The sequence below is a fragment of the Hippoglossus stenolepis genome, chromosome 7 (assembly GCF_022539355.2).
Source record: "Hippoglossus stenolepis isolate QCI-W04-F060 chromosome 7, HSTE1.2, whole genome shotgun sequence".
Taxonomy (NCBI): domain Eukaryota; kingdom Metazoa; phylum Chordata; class Actinopteri; order Pleuronectiformes; family Pleuronectidae; genus Hippoglossus; species Hippoglossus stenolepis.
Window position 1 is genome coordinate 23,982,452 of NC_061489.1, and position 17,201 is coordinate 23,999,652.

Here is a 17,201-nt window from a genome sequence, read left to right on the forward strand (position 1 = left end):
AACTATATGTGTATTTCACTTAAAATACACTAACATGTGTCCAATGTCGTCTATCTGCAGGAAAGTACTCGGCTCTGATTTATTTATTGTTTTATAACTTTATAAGAGTGGAACTGTACAAAGTACAGATGAGTAATTATACCAGATGATGGTTACATAGACAGTATTTATCAATAGGATAAATTCAATCTTTGTTTGGTCTCGGAATTTGGTGACAATAAGAGGAATATGGATTATCGCCACTCATATCTTTTTAATATTACAGCTGGTGAAGATGAGGGCTAATTGTAATAATATATATCTTGGTTATATTTTTTATTATTAGTCTGAAACAGAAGTTAGAGGATAAGAGTGAACATGTTTCCCTTTTGAAATGATTGAAAATGCAAATACTTGTACCTCACAATGATACTGACGTACACTACTGCTTCTGCCTTATATGAATTGGCAACACAACACACTTTAAGTTTGCTACAAGCCTTAAGTAGATTTTATCATTTGGTGCCTTTTTGACTTTAAAGTTTCAGATCTGTTACTTCCTTTATTTTAGTAAAAGTAAGAACTGCACAACACAATTCGACTGTATTACAAATTAATGTTCTGAATTAATAGTTTGATGTAAAGATACAAAAGTATTATCAGCAAAATAAAGTGCTCATTGTGCACAGTGATTTATTATTATTATCACTGTCACTTTTTATCTGTGCATTAACCTTGACGATCAATATTTACAAGCACATATTTGTAGATGTGATCATTTATGAATTCAATTTGAGTTTGTTGTATGAAAAATATAATCACACATCTGTCATATGAGAAAGATGAATCTTAGTAATTAAAAATACGATGACATTTTTATGAATTCACTCACGATATTTATGATATAAAAATATACATGCATGTGCTTTAAACTGGCTTATATTTGGTAACTGAAATTCCAAACCTAAACTGAAGCTACAACTGAAAAGAGAAACCTGCACCATGTGTGAAACCTTGAGCAGTTTATTAATCGCCACTCTTGTTTTTAGATGCTATCAAAATACATTATAAATATTTAAATATTGTACACAACATTTAGGACCAACAGTTTCTAAATGACAGTATGACAACAGGACATTTTGACACGTGACACATCTACCATAAAACAAAACATTTGTATTGACTGTACAAAAATAGCTCAACTCTATGACATCATGCCTCACTGAAAAAGTCTAACAGAGAGTTTAAGTCATAATTATCGAGTATCTCCAGTAATGAGGAGACTTTGGTTTTCACATTCTGCCCTTTGAATTTGAACTTGTCAATGAAGAGGTCTGTGATCATTCCTGCAGGAAAGACAAAGAAACAAAAAGTTATGAGTTATCATCATTCTAATGCTCTGGATTAGATAAACCACAGTGAATAATACAATGATGATTTTAAATGTGCCAGTTAAACACTGCACCATAAAGCCTCTCGAGGTGTGCCGGCTGCTTCTTGTACTCCTCGAGGAGATCCGCGGACTCATCTAAGATGTTGCGATACTCTGGGATGAGGAAGTCGGCGTTCCCCTCGTGAACCTGAAGCTCCTGTCAAGAGAGGAAAGAGAGAGGTGAACATAGAGAATGGGTGCGAGCTTGTTGCTTCAACCAAAGGAGCGAGGTAACAGGATAACGTTAGTTTAGGACATTTGCGTTCTTGCACATAGCTCCTCTGGATAACGTTTAGATAGGTTCAGAGCTGCAGTGTTCAAACAGACGGCGAAACTTTATTCCAAAAACCCTTAAGCTATACTTACTTTAAGAGCATCAATAAGCTGAACCTTTCTAGCCAGTAACAACTGGCACTCCAGCTTGGGATGGATCATTTTGAGGGTGTGGCTCACAGAGTCATCGTTGATATCTGGAAGATAAATCATCAAAAAGACATTTAAACAAGATTAAATACTATAATACACTAAACATTAGAACATGACTATGAATATAAACCTACCATATGAAATGTTGAGATTGATTTTCCTCTTGGTAGCTTCTTTAGAGAGGACATCACTTAGTATGGAGATGGTGGAGATGTTGTCTGACCTGAAGTGACCCTCTCCTTTGCTTTATTATAAATACAGAAAAAGCTGATTAGATCCAAGAAGATAATAACACAAATCCCCACTGAACGTTTTAAATTAAAATAAATATTTTTTAGGGTATTTGGCAGGATATGAAATTTTATAACCCCTGGTCAGTTATCTCATTATTTCTACACACACATATATATATATGTGTAATCATTGTGCCTTTCTACTGTGAGCTTGTGTTTACCAGTAATTGGCTTCAAGCTGTGTGCCGAGGAAAGTGTTGTGGAAATGAAAAGTGATGCTCTCTCCTGCTGGTGTCTTCTCAGGCACCTCTGGCAAACAGAAGACCACCCAGGAGTGGATCTCAGCAAAACTGAACTGCCCCACCAGACTGAGCCTGTTCATGGGCCTGTAGGACAGACACACACACAGACAGACAATATCATTTGTAATGCTCTAAATCCAGCCTGAATCCAAATGAGTGACGTTAACCTTTTCAATATTAATTTCAGTCCAAACTCCACAAGCCAATTCCTCAGCAGTCTCTACCTGTCTTGGTCTATGCTGTGTGTGCGCTGGTGGAGGGACAGAGGTTTGATCTGGTACTGGCGGACCTGGCAGGTCTTGGGTTGCAATCTTGGGGTAATGTAGGCCTGCAGGGTGCCATACTGTCCCTCAATGGACCGCACCTGTGAAAACAATTTATCATAGATAAAAACACATTTTTCAAGAATAAGAATGTGGCAGCACAGCTAGTATAATACACAGCTTAGCACTGTCTGTCAAAACCCAAGCTCTTATTGTGATATTATGTTTTTGTACAAGTGAATGAGGTCTAAGAAACACTAACTTCAGTAAGTAAAAGAAAATTCCCCCGGATACACAAGTTCTGATGCACTTGTTACCTTGAGCTCAAGTCTGGTTGTGTTCGCCTGACATCTGTACGTGGCCAAGAGGAAGTTCCCATTGGGCTGCTGCAAAAGTCAGAGGTAAGAGTTAGAGAGAGAGAGGCTTCTGGGTTCTTTCTTTATTTTCACTGCATGTTTTAACACGGCTCACCTCAGAGTCACATTCACTGAAACTGACCACAGCTGAGTTTTTATCCACATCCAGCAGGTCGATGGGGACGTCGCTCTGCAAAGTGGATTCATCTTTATCTGACATTTTGACTTAAACTTAAAGTTGGACTGTTACTAGGGGTTAGAATGAAGGTTGGTTGCCGAGAGTACCTGGAGCAGCAGATTGTCGATGGCAGTCTGCACCTCCAGAGTGAGGCTGTAGCTGGCGTCGTCCTGGCAGAGGGTGAACTTGTCGTTAATGCTGAAGACGGGCACAGCAGAGACGGCCGTGCTGGACTGAGACGTCTGCTGGTACTGCTCTCGTCCCTGCAGGACTTTGACCTGCAGCTGGTCCAGCTCGGCCCTGATAATGAACCACATACTGACCTGAAGAATGGATTGATTTTGAAATCATGCTCTAACTATTGTATACATCTTAAATCAAGGCCCAAGAACATACTGTATAATTAGAAAGGAAGCAGTATTACCTGAGTGCTTCTACTTTGGACTGGGTCTCCTTACTCATCTTGACCTCGTCTCCGGGGCCGGCCTCGGCCTTCTGGGGCTCAGTGGTTAAACCAGTCACCCATCCTGGAAGAGGGGATGGCAGTTATTCAGAATATGCCTCTACTACAGTTCTAACACTTAAGCTGTTGTGTTTTATTATTTTTAAACCTGTGTATGTGGCAGTCAAGACTTCATCATAAGACTCCTTCCCCACGCAGCCACCCTGGATGGAAGTCACGCTCTCTGATAGAACCTGAAGGGAGAAAAACCTGTCCGTCAACAAGGGAGTGCTATGATCAGGATATCACGTTATCCTGTAAAAGACAATGGACTTTTTAAAACGTTTAAGAAAAGGCAACAAATGATTTAAAGTGATTTCTATTTTTTTTTCACAAATTGACGAATGCCTTAACTTTTAGTTTTTGGAGTGAGTAAATACATAAACTTACATGATCAAAACGTAATGTGGGTTCACTGGAGCTGTCGAAACCATAAACTTCCACCGTCCCGTCATCCCTTCCCACCAGAATGTCATTCACTCCATCTCCGATAATGTCAAAAGTGTCAATGCAAAGAATTCCTGATGGGAGACAGGAAAACTGTGCTGTGAAAGTTACAACAAGAAGGAAAATGTACTCGTACAAACACACGTATTCCAAGTATGGGAATGAAGCAACCATGATTATCAGTTTAGATTCTTGGACACACCATGATTTACCCATTTCACATGTATCACTCTGATATAGTCCCATGAAAAAAACATACCTCCTTTCTTTTTGTCATTGTCGATCTCCCATTTGGTCGCAGCTGATTGCTCACCGATCTGGACCAAACCAATTTTACCGTCTGTTGTTCCAAACAGAACATCCTCTCCTGTAGAGAAATCACTGACATTATGTTGGGTCTGTTCCATATTAAAAAATGTGGTGCCTCTTCCCCCAATACAGAGAGCAAAGAGAAGTTAATAACTTACCTCCGTCTCTGTTGTACCTTTCTAAGACCGATGGAGGGCCGGGGACTTCAATGTCATAAACAAGCTCAGATCCCTGGAGTAAAAAACATGTTGGAAACAATTCTCCTCTGATTGTCGGGGGTAGAACTACTGAGAAGAGTAAATAGCTTAGTTTACCTGAAGGACCCTGAGAACCCGGTCTTGGCATGCGAGGACCGGAATTTGGCGCGTCAGGTTCTCTGATGACAAACATGCTATATCATTGATTTTGTCTCCAGACAGATAGTAGTCCTGGTCCTTGCAGTCACAGTAGTGGGTGTAGATGTAACTTGCACAAACAAAGAGGTCAGCGCCTGAGACGTGCCTGGAAAAGAGAGAACCAAACATCAGCCGGCAAAGTAAAAATCACACAGCTCTGACCCAGTGAATTAAGCAGAGGAAGGTATTACATGGCATTAATGTTCTCAGTGAGGTTGGCATCAAAGGTGAGGAACTGTTTCCCTTTCTTTGTGAATCCTCGGACTTGAGAACCAGAACAAACAAAGATCTTCTCCTGCGGCGTCCCCGCAGCTCCTCCGAGGTCCATTCTGGATATTTTCTGCCCAGGGAGTGTTTTAAACACAGGCTGAAACAGAAAGTCAAATTTCTTACCGTTAGAAACTAGAAATCAACCCATTAAGATCCAACGGGCTTAGTGAAATAAAAATCTTAACCAGGACACACACCACAGCTTCTCCCTTCTTCATCCCAAAACATGTCACGATACCATCATGATCAGCAATAGCAACCTGAAACAAGGAAGACACAAATCAAGCATAATGAAGTTGTGATATCAAACTATAACAAGTTCATGTTAGATGTTATGCACTTGTTTAACTCTGACATTATTATTACCTTTTGAGAGGCCTTCTTGCCCAATGCTGGCAGCAGCCTCATAGTTTTCTGAGTGGTCACACCGACCTGTGAGGAGAAAGACGACCACGTATTGAAACAGAGGAGAAACAACTGACTGCACAGGGATGGAAAATGTCCTAAATACACTTGATCTATTTCTAGGCTAGTTGAATTGTCTCCCATAGGGATACAAACTCTCTCAGATTAAGTAAAACTGCTGAATAAATGACATTTCATAGAAGACATATAAAATAAGAAGTTAGATAAAATCAGGAACGGCTCTGCGATAACGAGATAAGACAGGATTTAAGCATCTGAAACTACAAACTGGCTCATATGGTGCTTAAAGGTCTTAAATGTATATGGGGGTAAGGCCATAGAGTCTAAAATAAGAGCCTTAAAAGCAATTAATAATAGTATTAATATAAGTGTTGACTGTTTGGAAATCAATTAATAATATTGAGTGATAGCATGATAGTCAAAGTGTCTCAAACACATTTCTCCTTACATAACTACAAACAAACAGAAGAGCAGCTCAACACAGAAACTTGACATGATCTTTACCTGGATATAATCCACTCGATTCAGGTGGAGCTCCATCGTCCTTCTCCACCGGGGATCTGAGAGCTGAAACCTGGGGGCAGATCTGACAGGTGATCCGACTGATGAATCTACATGAATGTTCAGTGGTGACACTCGCAATGTGTCGGCCACACACCAGCAACACACTTCCGTCCGGGTTACAAACCAAGAGAGGCTGGGATTATCCCGAAGCGAGGAGATTAGCTCAGTGGGCTAACGTTAGCTAGCAAGGCTAATTGGCTAACGCGATTTATCCGCACGACAACTGTGTGTTTTTAACTAAACAAAGAAGAGAAACTCACGAACAACATCAACCAACGAACAAGAAAACAACGCAGGAACAAACCAGACGCCTCTGTTTGGTGTAATCTGGAACCGGAAGCTCCTTAATATCGAGATTATTCGGATAAAAACTGAAGCTGCTGAGACACAGATCAACCAAAACAGATGTCTGTTGCCAACAGCAACGCTGTGTCCGCCAACAAGCTGCGACGCCATTGGACGAGACTGGAGGTCGGGAAGTTGAAGCTGCGATCTGATTGGTGGACGCGCTCCCTATAAATAGAGCAGGATTTGTTCTATTCTCCAGCTGTAAACTAAAAAGTGTTTACTGCTCAATGTCGCTTCATATAATATTTCCTAAATGAATTCATGTTGTAATGTGAAAACTCTATCTTACATATGATTTAATCAATCATCACATTTTATTTGTATGGCCCATATTCCCAAATCACAATTTGTCTCATTGGGATTAACAAGGTGCGACATCCTATGTTCTTAACCCTTAACAAGAGTAAAACTAACAAACCAACTATTATCTGCAGAGAAAAGAGAGAGAGATTTTAACAGACTTCAACACAGAAAAGAGTGAAGTCAAGCGTGACACCAGAGTTAATGTACGACAAGAACGTTCAGTGTAGACAAACCACAGATCCATGAACATGTTTTATATCTGTGGAAACTACACAATGTCTTTTGAGAGCTGTGTGGGTGAGAGTTTCTGGAAGGTTGGTGGTTCGATTCCTGCCTCAAAGCCACACATAGAAGTGTTCTTGGACAAGACACTGAACCCCTATGAGAAGGTGCAAGTGCTGTATGAATGTGTGATCTGTAATGTAAATCAGTTTGCATGGCAGTGAAGACTAGAAAAACGCTTTACAAACACAGTACATTTAATAACCACAAACCCACATGACTATACTTTCATATTTTATTGGTTTAATAAGAGATCAATTCATTCTTGTTATAATAAAAATGTGGTTTTGTCTGTAGGCAAATAAACATTGTACATGGCAGAAAAAAAACCTTGGACACAATTAGCAAGAAATCTACAATAGCAACAAATAAATGAACAAATTTTAAACCGAGAAACAAGGTGAGAATGCAGCCATTCACACGACATGCATTGTGCAATTCATTTCACACAGAAAAGTATCTGGTACCTTAAAATAGTCTATAAAATACAGCAGATATCTCTTTCCTCATTTTGACATCATACCTACAAAGATCCTGCATGTTGTTAAAACATAAGTTGATGGCATTGATAGAAAACATAATTCAGGCATTAAGACAACATTAGATGATTTGCACATAAAAAGAAATTAGACAACAAATATCTCCCACCTTCCATCCTATTATAACTATCTGTAAGATTCATTATTAATTAACTTACTAATCTCTGAATGTTAACGCTTCATCACAAGATAAGCAATTGTCATGAATAAATAAGGACATAATAGGAAAGAACAATAACAGCTGATAAATAGAGAACACAGCTGATGTTTCCTGTGCTTCGTTCAGTGAACGCAACAGGGTGCTGGGTGTCCACTGCTTGAATGAGGTCACATTAGGAGGATGGGAAAAGAAATATCACCGCGAGACTTCAGTGCATTACTGGCTGCTCTTCAACTGTACTCAGATATACAGACATGTTGGAGCACAGACCGTAAAGCTGACATTCAGAAAACAGTTCCTTCTGCTGATGGCATTGTCTGTCCCCATCAAAGTTTAAGTCACATCCTAAATGGTGAAAAAAACAAAACAAATATGAAGAAAACAGGACTTTGACGTGGTGCGATCAGACGCCCGTGGGGGCGAGGCGGCTGATGAAGGCGATACTGCTGAGGCACATCCTCCTGAAGAAGGCGGGACAGACAGGCTTCATGATGAAATGCTCCAGAAGAATCCGCAGCTCAGTGAACAAGGTGCTGGAAGAGGAAAGACAATGTGTTTAATGCTCCACTCTTATAGGTAAACTGAGGTTTGTCATTCGTTGAATCAGATCATACTTGTCAGATTTCTAGTACATTTAATATAAACGACAAAGAAACGGAAAAGACACGTTTGCTTGGTTTTCTGGAACAATTTAAATTTGATTTAATAATATTTATTTATCAATTCAGGGAAAAAGAAATGCAGCGTAATCTGTGGCCCCCTGTTTACCTTAGAGATCCAGCAGAAATCTCTGCTCTCTCTTCTTGTTCTCTTGAATTATTGCCCGACTACATGTCTGCATGTTTCCCAGTTTGTCAGTTTGATCAATACTGGATCTGACAGTTTGAAAATGAACAGTGAACCCTCATGGACAAACTGTACCAGTGACAGTTTCTGATTTACCTCAAACATACGTCTGACATGTCTGTACTGACATCTCCTGTTAACTGTATCTGAGATGAGTTGAGCTGATGTGGGACAGTAATAGCAATGCAGCCACATTATTGGATCCCATACATGCAAGGTCAAGACGTCCCTGTTGCTTTAAACATGTCCAACCTTTTGCTGTTTTAGTTTTGGTTTGTATAAACTTTTTCTGCCAAATGATAAATGTCTAAGATTAGCAGGAGTTTATACGCTCTTCAACCTGGATGCTGTTTATCATCATTAACATGAGATGTTATGATAATATTCTATTATTACACATCTTACCGGCAGTATGGGTTTCTTCTGGATGTGTAGCGGAGAGTGAGGAATCTGTAGTAAATGAAAGGTAGAAGCAAGCTTCCCTGGCCACTGTAAACAAGAAAGGAAAGACATGAGTGAAACACAACATTACACAACTATGGATCGTTCAATATTCCAACAACAAACAATAAACACATTTTTTAAATGTTGTGAATATTTCTCTTAAGTGCAATAACAGGTAAACAAATGCAATCCATTAAACAGACTGTCTGGACCAGTAGTTCTTTCGGCTGCAATGGAAATTTGCATATGGCAATACTGAGTATCAGAGCACTGGTGGCTGATGGGTACTTTGGAAACTGTATTTACAGGAGCAGTGACAAAAATCTAAAATGTTTTGTGAACTTAAAAATATCTGACAACATGGTGAACTGGTCAGTTTGGTTTTTCATAACCCGTTCAAAGTACTTTTGGCAATAAAAGATTAACAAACTGATGAATGTGTGTGACACCAATCAGCTCTTCCACCACAGTGTCACTAATCCAGGTGCACATACAAGCAGAATCTCTCTCGACAATAAATAACTTTTCAACCTCAGTTGTGAGCAAATACCTGAAAAGCATGAACACAGTGGCTGGCATCAAGAAGATCTCATTGCAGGCGATGAACTTGAGAATGTTCTGCTGATTGGCTGTTAGTTTGTCCAGGAGGTTTCTGATGAACATCAGGCTGTTGGGGCCCACGGACTGCGAGAGAAAGAACAGAGTCAGAGGTTGACAACAGAGCTGTTGGTAAGTTTTCAGTGAGGCGCAGTGTTTACTGATACAGGGAGGTGAAGGTAAAGGAATTACATTATCAATCATCCCTTTTATTAGATTTTTGGGTGGAATTGGGTCCCTGAGCAGTGGCCGTTTGATTGAGTAGATAATTAAAACACCATTTGGCTGCTGGTAATGTCCCCCCCGGGTGTTAAATAATATTCAGCGAGCTGTCAGACATTTTAATAAACAGCATTATAAGTCACAGCAGGTGACTGCAGCCTCATACTCACATCCAGCACTTTCTTTGTGTAGGTAGTCGCATGAAGCAAGGAGAAGAGGAAGACTGGGAAAATGCTCACTGGACACAAGAGTTAAAGATCAACAGAAAAAAGGAATAATCCACCCACACACATTAGTCTCTGTGGCTGCATGACTGTTAGTTATGGTAAAACATATTATACATTAATGGTTGAAATCGTGAGAAAATGGAAGCATGTGCTATATGGTGAATCCTCCTGAAAGCCTCAATGTAATACACCATGTACTGTCATGTGATATTCTGAGGATCCACTAAATGTGTAGAGAGTAGCCGTGTTATTGCAATGGCTGAGATTTAATTCACTTCAGTAACCAGATTATTCAGAGAAATCTGGTTACGCGATGCAGTGCTTTTTGGCCGTGTCAGAGCAAACTGACAGTGACCAACAGGCGGAAAAAGAGATTCTTTAAACAAAGAAACTTCCACACACTACTCCAGTTTAGCATTGTAGCTGCATCTTTAGTAACAATGCAATACATGTATTTAAACCTTTCACTTAAGGACTATAGTCATGCAGTCCTTGCAGAAATCTTTTAGATTCTGTTATCAACTCAATAAAAACCTCGAAACAAACTGTCTTGTATTCAGTATCGCTGCATGCTTTCCTTTAGTTAACCAAGTTACTGTAAACGACACTATGCATGTGTTACTTCCGGTGTATTTCCAGAATAAAAGGATGAAAGGATACTGGTGATGGGGTAGGAGTTGACCAGGATGAGTGAGTAGAGCAGGTAGTGGCAGCTGTCCTCTTGAAGAGCCTGTGCCAGGAACGCTCTGCTCAGCTGGAAGCGTGGAAGTCTTTGATGCAGGCGAAGAGCACTGGTGAGGGCGTTCGCTAACAAGGCTCTCTGATAGAAGTTTGCTGCTGCATAGGGTCTGAAACACACAAGCAAATGTTATAGATATCTTTTCAGGGTGGAGGACAGGAGACTGAGGCATAAGCAGTGCAAGGTTGTCAGTCAGATTTAATGATGTTCGTACACTATTACAGAAACAAGTTCACTCACCCCAATACTGGCAGAATAAACATTACGGAGCAGTAGACGGTGAAGAGTCGTGACAGCCACATCGCAGTTTCAAGCTTGTTGCTCATTAAAAATTGCTGAGGAAGAAAGAAATACACGATTCAGGCATATATATGTAGAGCGGTAATGTGATGCTAAGAGTTGAACCTGCTCTATCATTTATAATAAACCACCATGTGTGAAGGATGTTCAGTGTCTCTGAGAACCAGGCTAAGTGCTGGATTGTATATTTTAACTGATATAATGTGCTGTTTTATAATTTGGATATTTGAAATGACAGGAGGAAACGTCTTTTCTCTGTACTAAAAACAAAGTCACCGTTTGGTTCAGTCTGGTTCACTCAACTCCCGGCAAACTCAAACAACAACTTAATTTAATCTAAGACTTAATTCTACCACCCTTTCATCAGAAGTCAGGTCATGAGATGCAGCTGTAACTCATCAAAAAAAACTTCTGCGTCAGCTGACATTGCAAAAGTTTGACTATATATTTTAAAAACAGGTTCTACATAAACTGACTGGTTCTGATACAAAGTTTGAGGAATAAATATTCACATTAATCATAAGAACTGTGGCGAGTACATGCTGACTTGCAAATGCATAAAACCTTATTATAGAAAAGAAACTGTGTGTTTGCATTAAGTGGACAGAAAAAATACCTGCACACTATAAAGCCCTCTGGATTTATGAGGTCACAATAAACTCACAATGAGAAGATTGTCAAGCTTGTTTACCCGCATCATACTCATACTGTGAGTAAACATTAGAAAAGCCAGTGCTGCGAGTATGGCAGGAGAAGTTTAAGGTTTACAATGAGAGACTCTAATAACAGTGTGAGAGGCAGATGAAAATCAGCACAGTCAAAATCCAGATATGCAGCTATGGGTAAATCTCTAGAAACACTGTCTTCCAGGATGCAACTAAACAGTGTGTGTTGTAATGTAAACAGAGAAACAAGAGCAAAGTCCCTTCAGAGCCACAGAGAACACAACACAAACAGTTTACCCTGACAAGTGTCTGTAAACGTGTGAATTGGACATTAAAATGTGACAAATAGCTGCGAGCAACTGTGAACTTACCAAAGGCCCTAACTGAGGAGGGGGGGGAGGAGGAGGAGGAGGAGGACTTTGTTGGTTAGTGTCAGCCATCTTTGGGAGAGTGGGGGGTGTTTCTGTAGAAGAGTACAGGCACATTACAAAACAACACTGACAACACATATCAACAAGAGTTCATTCTTCAGTTTCATCACTTGTGTCTGTGATAATAAAGCTGAAAGCAACCAAGCAAGCAATGATCGATTCAATATAAAATTGATAAGGGACAATTCATGACAGTAGACTTTAAAACACAGATTGGAAATTAGGTTGAAAATGTAGTTTAGTTTACAAGTTAAAGATCAAATAACGATCTCGTGCATTTAATAGCTTCTCTGTTCTCAGAGTCAGGGATGTCAAGGGGTACAACTCAGTATCTGTTGAGCTCCTTTGATCTAGAATAGATTAAAGGAGCTATGATGTATAGACAAATATAAACATCCTGAGTTTGTGTGTTCAAGGGACTGAGTGGATTTGCAAATGATGATGATGGAGGAACACAGGAAGTGACCTCATGGAATAACTACTTTTATCATCATTTCTATATTTGACACTTAATACAAAACCCACTTTAATTCAGTATCTGCTTCCAGTGAAAGAACCAGTGGGAGAACTGTGGCCTTGAGGTGCTGGTGGTCTCCTGCTGGTCTGGTGGTTAAAAACTAACGTTACTTCCACTGGAGATGAAAGAAAGCATTCAAGATTTCACCCTTTTTACACGAAACCCCGTTTTAAAACATTTATATCCCAGTTTTCAGGGATTTTAATCCACTCACTGGTGCGTGCACTGATGGGGATGTAGCTACATTAGCTCAGCTAGCATCCACTAATCTGAGTGAATTCAAGACTAACGTTGTTTAATTCAATCTGGAATGGCGGAATAAAGTGACGTCTTACTTTAAGCGACGTGTTGTATCATTAACCAGTGATTAGTGAGTTGTCTGGATCTAATGAATGGATGCTAACGCTGTTAGCGGCTAGCACAGCAGGTGACTCTAGAATATTCTGTTTCCATCGTTACTAGCATGTGAGCTAACGTTAGCTTCCTAGCCTCTCGCTTCTTTCGGCACCTTTTTAAAAATAACGTTCCCTGTCCCGGAGGTTCGAAGGAGGCGAACCGCCGACGCTCCCGCTCGGTGCGTGTCAGAAGAGAGAACCACTCACCGGGGTTACAGTGTCGAGACGTTCCGTACCGTGCCGGGCTAACACCAGGCTAACACACACGATACAGGGACTGTTAGCTACTGGTGACAGGATGGAGGTCAGCTGACCTTCCGCTGCGAGAGCACGGGGAGGTCTCGCGAGATCTGTGTAGACTTCAAAGCTTCAAAGGACACGGTGTCCCTCTAGTGGACAATAATGATAGACAGACAGACAGAGACAGATGGATGTATAGATGCATACACATGTCACCTGACCTATACAGCTGTGTTATGAGAATATAATAGTTTATAATAATTTATTGCAAACTCATAGGTCCATATATCAGTAGATAAGAAAATAAAAGCTGGAAACACAATGATCACACTTTACACATCTACAGGTTTTACAACACATACGGACATTTGTTCCAGTGTTTCCCAAAATAATATAAACATACATGGATTTTTGTTATGGGGGCAGAATGTTACAGGGATGAATCACGCAAGAGGAACAAGTGAGTCTCTTGAAACGTTTTGGAAAATGTTGCTTGATCCAGATCAAGATTGCCCTTTGATTTCCACAGAGCTTTATTGTGCTCTATTCTGCAGCCAATGATTCCATCGCCTCAACCCGAAAACAGGAGGAAGAAGACATGTGCAGAGTGCGCCTGCGCCAAGGTCAACGCCCACATGCATCTGTCAAAGAAGGAGAATTTATGGCTGCAGAGTATTTGGCCTTTTTATATGTTAAGAGTCGATTTAAAAAAAAAAGCAGAATTGAGTATTTGCATCTTTGCTTTTGATTTTATCCAAAATGATCCTCTGCTATACTCAATGTAAATGTTCCTTAGACTGCCACAGGAGGGCGCCCTCCACCAAGGGAACGGCGCTGGTGCAAGTTCTGGCGTGTAGCCTGCGTGAGATAATTATTTTACCTTTAACTTACCTTATTCGGTCGCAACATGTTTTAAAACCTTACATCTGACTTCCACTGCGGCGCGTCTATCCGCAGATTGTCTGCAGCGGTGTCGCGGGCGCCGCTGTGTTTGCTGCAGATGCCATTTGAAAATATAGGCAGTGTAAGCACTGTAGAATCTAATTATTTCTTTGCAAAACCTAATTAGGCATTAAAAAAGGTTAACGCCAGCGCCTGAAACGTTTTTGTTTAATAATCCCATTACTGACGGCTCATCATGTATAAAATGGTGCAGGAGGACACTAAGTTTCCACTTGTTAAAGGGAAACCTCTGAGAAATAGTCGCAGAGTTTTTGACACTATCTGCGGTGTGGAAATTATTAGTAATTAAACTGCGGAGACTCAGCTCAGCTCACAGAGTATAGGTAAGGCTGCGGAGTGCATGTGTTTTTCTGTGTTTCCCTCGTGATAACAGTGTGTTTTCTGTCTTTTCCGTCTTTATTCTGTGGTGTAATCTGCTGCATTAGAGAGTCCCAGACCCTGTCGCTCACTGGGAGCAGATCTTGATGGGTTTTTTAAGCGTCAGCTCCTCTCGGACCATTAACAGTCACCAGAGAGCTCAAGGTGAGAATTTAAATGAGACAACATTTTGTGCCCGGCTTTTAATTTGGCCGAGATCCCGAGGAAGCACCGACAGAAGCTGCGATGCGTTCGTCAGACAGATGTAAACCCTCAGAGCGGTTAGAGGATTCAAATACAGATGTTTTTACACAGGAATAAGATGTTAAAGAGTCACATGAGAGCTGAGCTGCCACAGAACCTGTTACTGAAGGAATACCACAGGGAGATTATCGCTTATGTTCATTTTAAAATACGTTTTCTCTCGTAAAGAAATCCCATTTATTGCCACCTGAACTAACACACTTCAGAGAAAAGCATTTTTTAAAACTCATAGCTTATCATTAATATGAATACATGGTGAAATCAGTAATTATTATTCTATTAAAAAAGATTTAAACATTTAATATATACACCATCATTTTATTTTTCTTTCTTCAGACATTTAAAATGGCAGAATTGAGGAGAATTTACGAGATTTTCTTCATCTCTGTGCCTCAGTCAGTTCATAAAGACGTGTTTACTACAGCTTAAAAGATAAGATTACTTTAAAAAAATTGTTTTAATATATATATATATATACCTAACGTTATATTGGAAATGAAATGAATAGCATGTTAACTGGATATTTTTACAATACAACCTTCAACAAATGAAATAAATTCAAAGTCAGATGATATGACTCGAGTATCATGGGAATAATAATTTCAGTAAGATAGATAATAGTTTATTTGTATTATTATTTATAGTTTTTATCTTTATTTTTATTGCTGTTATTATAATTATTATTAAGTACAACAGCTTTCGATATTATGATAATTTTAATAATATTAACTATAGCAGGTATACTAGCACACCTAAAATATAATAATAATAATAATAATAATAGATAGTTTTCCCCTGATCTTTCTTACATGGGTTTAAATGAAGAGGTTTTTCCTCCTGAACGCACTTTATTCCTCCTTCAGTCTTTTCCCATCAAAGCTTCTGCATCAGCGGTTTTCAAAAGGCCGCAGAAGAAAAGTTGAGTGAGAGACTGAAGAGAAAAGAAAGAACAGAAATAAAACGCTTGTGTGTGTTTGTGTTTGAAATGAAAAGCGCGTGTAAAAGTCCATTGGGCCAAAACAAACAGGCGGTGGAAGGGGAGGAAAATCGGGACAAGCGAGGAAGACGAGTGGAAGAAAAGATGAGTTTGATGTGGAGGAAGAGAAGGACACGGTGGATTTCACCCAAACTGGTTCAAGAGACAATATCCACAGGCTTTTAAGTCTTTGTAGTTTTTACACAAGGAGGCGTTTCACAAGCTGATCAAGAGGATTTCATGATGTCGATCATTATTTAAGGTCTTTTGCAGATGTTCGTAGCTTTATTGTGTTTGAGGCTTTGAAATAGAAAGAACAAAATATTAAGAAAAAGGCGATATAAATTAAGATACATTAATTAAATAATAAAAATACAAAATCGAGGCTGCTCTTTTTTTAAGACAGTGTGCAAAAATATAAGACATTTTAATATTATTATTATTATTATTAGTAGTAGTAGTAGTATCTGTCACTGTCATTCATTTTAAAAAATATTATTTCTTACAGAATGGAGGTCGAGGCTGATGTGGTTTGAATTCTGCAGCAACATTAGTTCTTCTGGCTTTAGTGGCACATTGAAATCAGCTATATTGAATTATTTTTGGCAGATTACAAGTTTCAAAGAAGAATCACAACAGGCAGATATCTGACAAATATTTTGCAGGAAAGAGGAAAAAAATCCTGATTATTATTTCTGCAGAAATAGTGTTTCTGCAACTTTAATATTAAAGAATTCACCAAATTACATCTTGATTATGCAACATTTAAATATCATGCGTTTGAATCATCCCTGTATCAAGCTGCTAAATGTGCAAAAAAACAAAAACCCACATGTTGACTCTAGGTATTTGGTTATATCCACTTCTTTGATTTGTGCAGAACATCATATTTTCATCCTGTTTATTCATGTTTTCTGTCTCAAATTTGTCCTTTTCTCCAAACATTGCTGTTAAAATGCATGAGACCAGATTCGAGCAGACGCCTCTCAGCTCCCCTCACACGCAGGTTCATCCATTTTACAGCACAGGCTCCAGGTTATGAAGCAGCACCGTCTTCCCTGTGCGCTGCAGCATGGACTCAGAAACCATCTTATCCTTCTTCTCTTCGGTGCATGTGTGCAACAACAACACTGGAATCTCACCTCTCAACAGGAGACGTGTGAACCCTGCACAAACACGGCAACATATATTGTCAGAGAAAAGCTGTCCTGCACATTTTAAAACAAAAAAAGGAAAATGTTGATGTTTTTAATTTAAAAACGGTACAATATTGCCAAAAATATAATGTAATATTTGGTGAAGCG

The 17,201-nt window shown here is 39.5% G+C and overlaps 2 protein-coding genes across 4 annotated transcripts; both read right to left on the minus strand.

Moving 5' to 3' along the window:
• Nucleotides 1–986: 986 nt before the first annotated feature.
• On the minus strand, nucleotides 987–6,511 carry bbs7 (Bardet-Biedl syndrome 7). Its single transcript, XM_035160561.2, has 19 exons — nucleotides 6,023–6,511; nucleotides 5,459–5,524; nucleotides 5,290–5,352; nucleotides 5,014–5,189; nucleotides 4,742–4,928; nucleotides 4,586–4,658; nucleotides 4,378–4,485; nucleotides 4,062–4,192; nucleotides 3,781–3,865; nucleotides 3,594–3,696; nucleotides 3,277–3,469; nucleotides 3,107–3,181; nucleotides 2,953–3,021; nucleotides 2,597–2,736; nucleotides 2,292–2,456; nucleotides 1,972–2,081; nucleotides 1,778–1,881; nucleotides 1,445–1,568; nucleotides 987–1,325 (listed from the first exon to the last, which is right to left on the minus strand). The coding sequence occupies exons 1-19, from the start codon at nucleotides 6,056–6,058 to the stop codon at nucleotides 1,192–1,194; spliced, it is 2,142 nt and encodes a 713-aa protein (XP_035016452.2). The 5' UTR covers nucleotides 6,059–6,511; the 3' UTR covers nucleotides 987–1,191.
• Nucleotides 6,512–7,236: 725 nt separating this feature from the next.
• Nucleotides 7,237–13,437, minus strand: tmem33 (transmembrane protein 33). Of its 3 annotated transcripts, none has more exons than XM_035162277.1 (9): nucleotides 13,305–13,425; nucleotides 12,711–12,788; nucleotides 12,126–12,217; nucleotides 11,030–11,124; nucleotides 10,711–10,898; nucleotides 9,994–10,061; nucleotides 9,555–9,688; nucleotides 8,966–9,049; nucleotides 7,237–8,247 (listed from the first exon to the last, which is right to left on the minus strand). In XM_035162277.1, the coding sequence occupies exons 3-9, from the start codon at nucleotides 12,192–12,194 to the stop codon at nucleotides 8,118–8,120; spliced, it is 768 nt and encodes a 255-aa protein (XP_035018168.1). In that variant the 5' UTR covers nucleotides 12,195–12,217; nucleotides 12,711–12,788; nucleotides 13,305–13,425; the 3' UTR covers nucleotides 7,237–8,117. The 3 variants fall into 3 exon arrangements, with proteins under 3 accessions (XP_035018168.1, XP_035018169.1, XP_035018167.1); XM_035162278.1 differs by having other exon boundaries at nucleotides 12,711–12,817; nucleotides 13,305–13,412; XM_035162276.1 differs by lacking the exon at nucleotides 12,711–12,788 and having other exon boundaries at nucleotides 13,305–13,437.
• Between the last annotated feature and the right edge of the window lie 3,764 nt (nucleotides 13,438–17,201).

Coding starts and splice junctions, on each gene's coding strand:
- bbs7 (XM_035160561.2), bottom strand. CDS start 6,058: ATGGAGCTCCACCTGAATCGAGTGGATTATATCCAG. Junction 3,022..3,106: donor TCAGTGAATGTGACTCTGAG/GTGAGCCGTGTT, acceptor TGACTTTTGCAG/CAGCCCAATGGGAACTTCCT. Junction 1,326..1,444: donor ACACCTCGAGAGGCTTTATG/GTGCAGTGTTTA, acceptor TCTTTCCTGCAG/GAATGATCACAGACCTCTTC.
- tmem33 (XM_035162276.1), bottom strand. CDS start 12,194: ATGGCTGACACTAACCAACAAAGTCCTCCTCCTCCTCCTCCTCCCCCC. Junction 10,062..10,710: donor CAACTCCTACCCCATCACCA/GTATCCTTTCAT, acceptor TCTTGTGTCCAG/TGAGCATTTTCCCAGTCTTC. Junction 9,689..9,993: donor ACACAAAGAAAGTGCTGGAT/GTGAGTATGAGG, acceptor TTTCTCTCGCAG/TCCGTGGGCCCCAACAGCCT.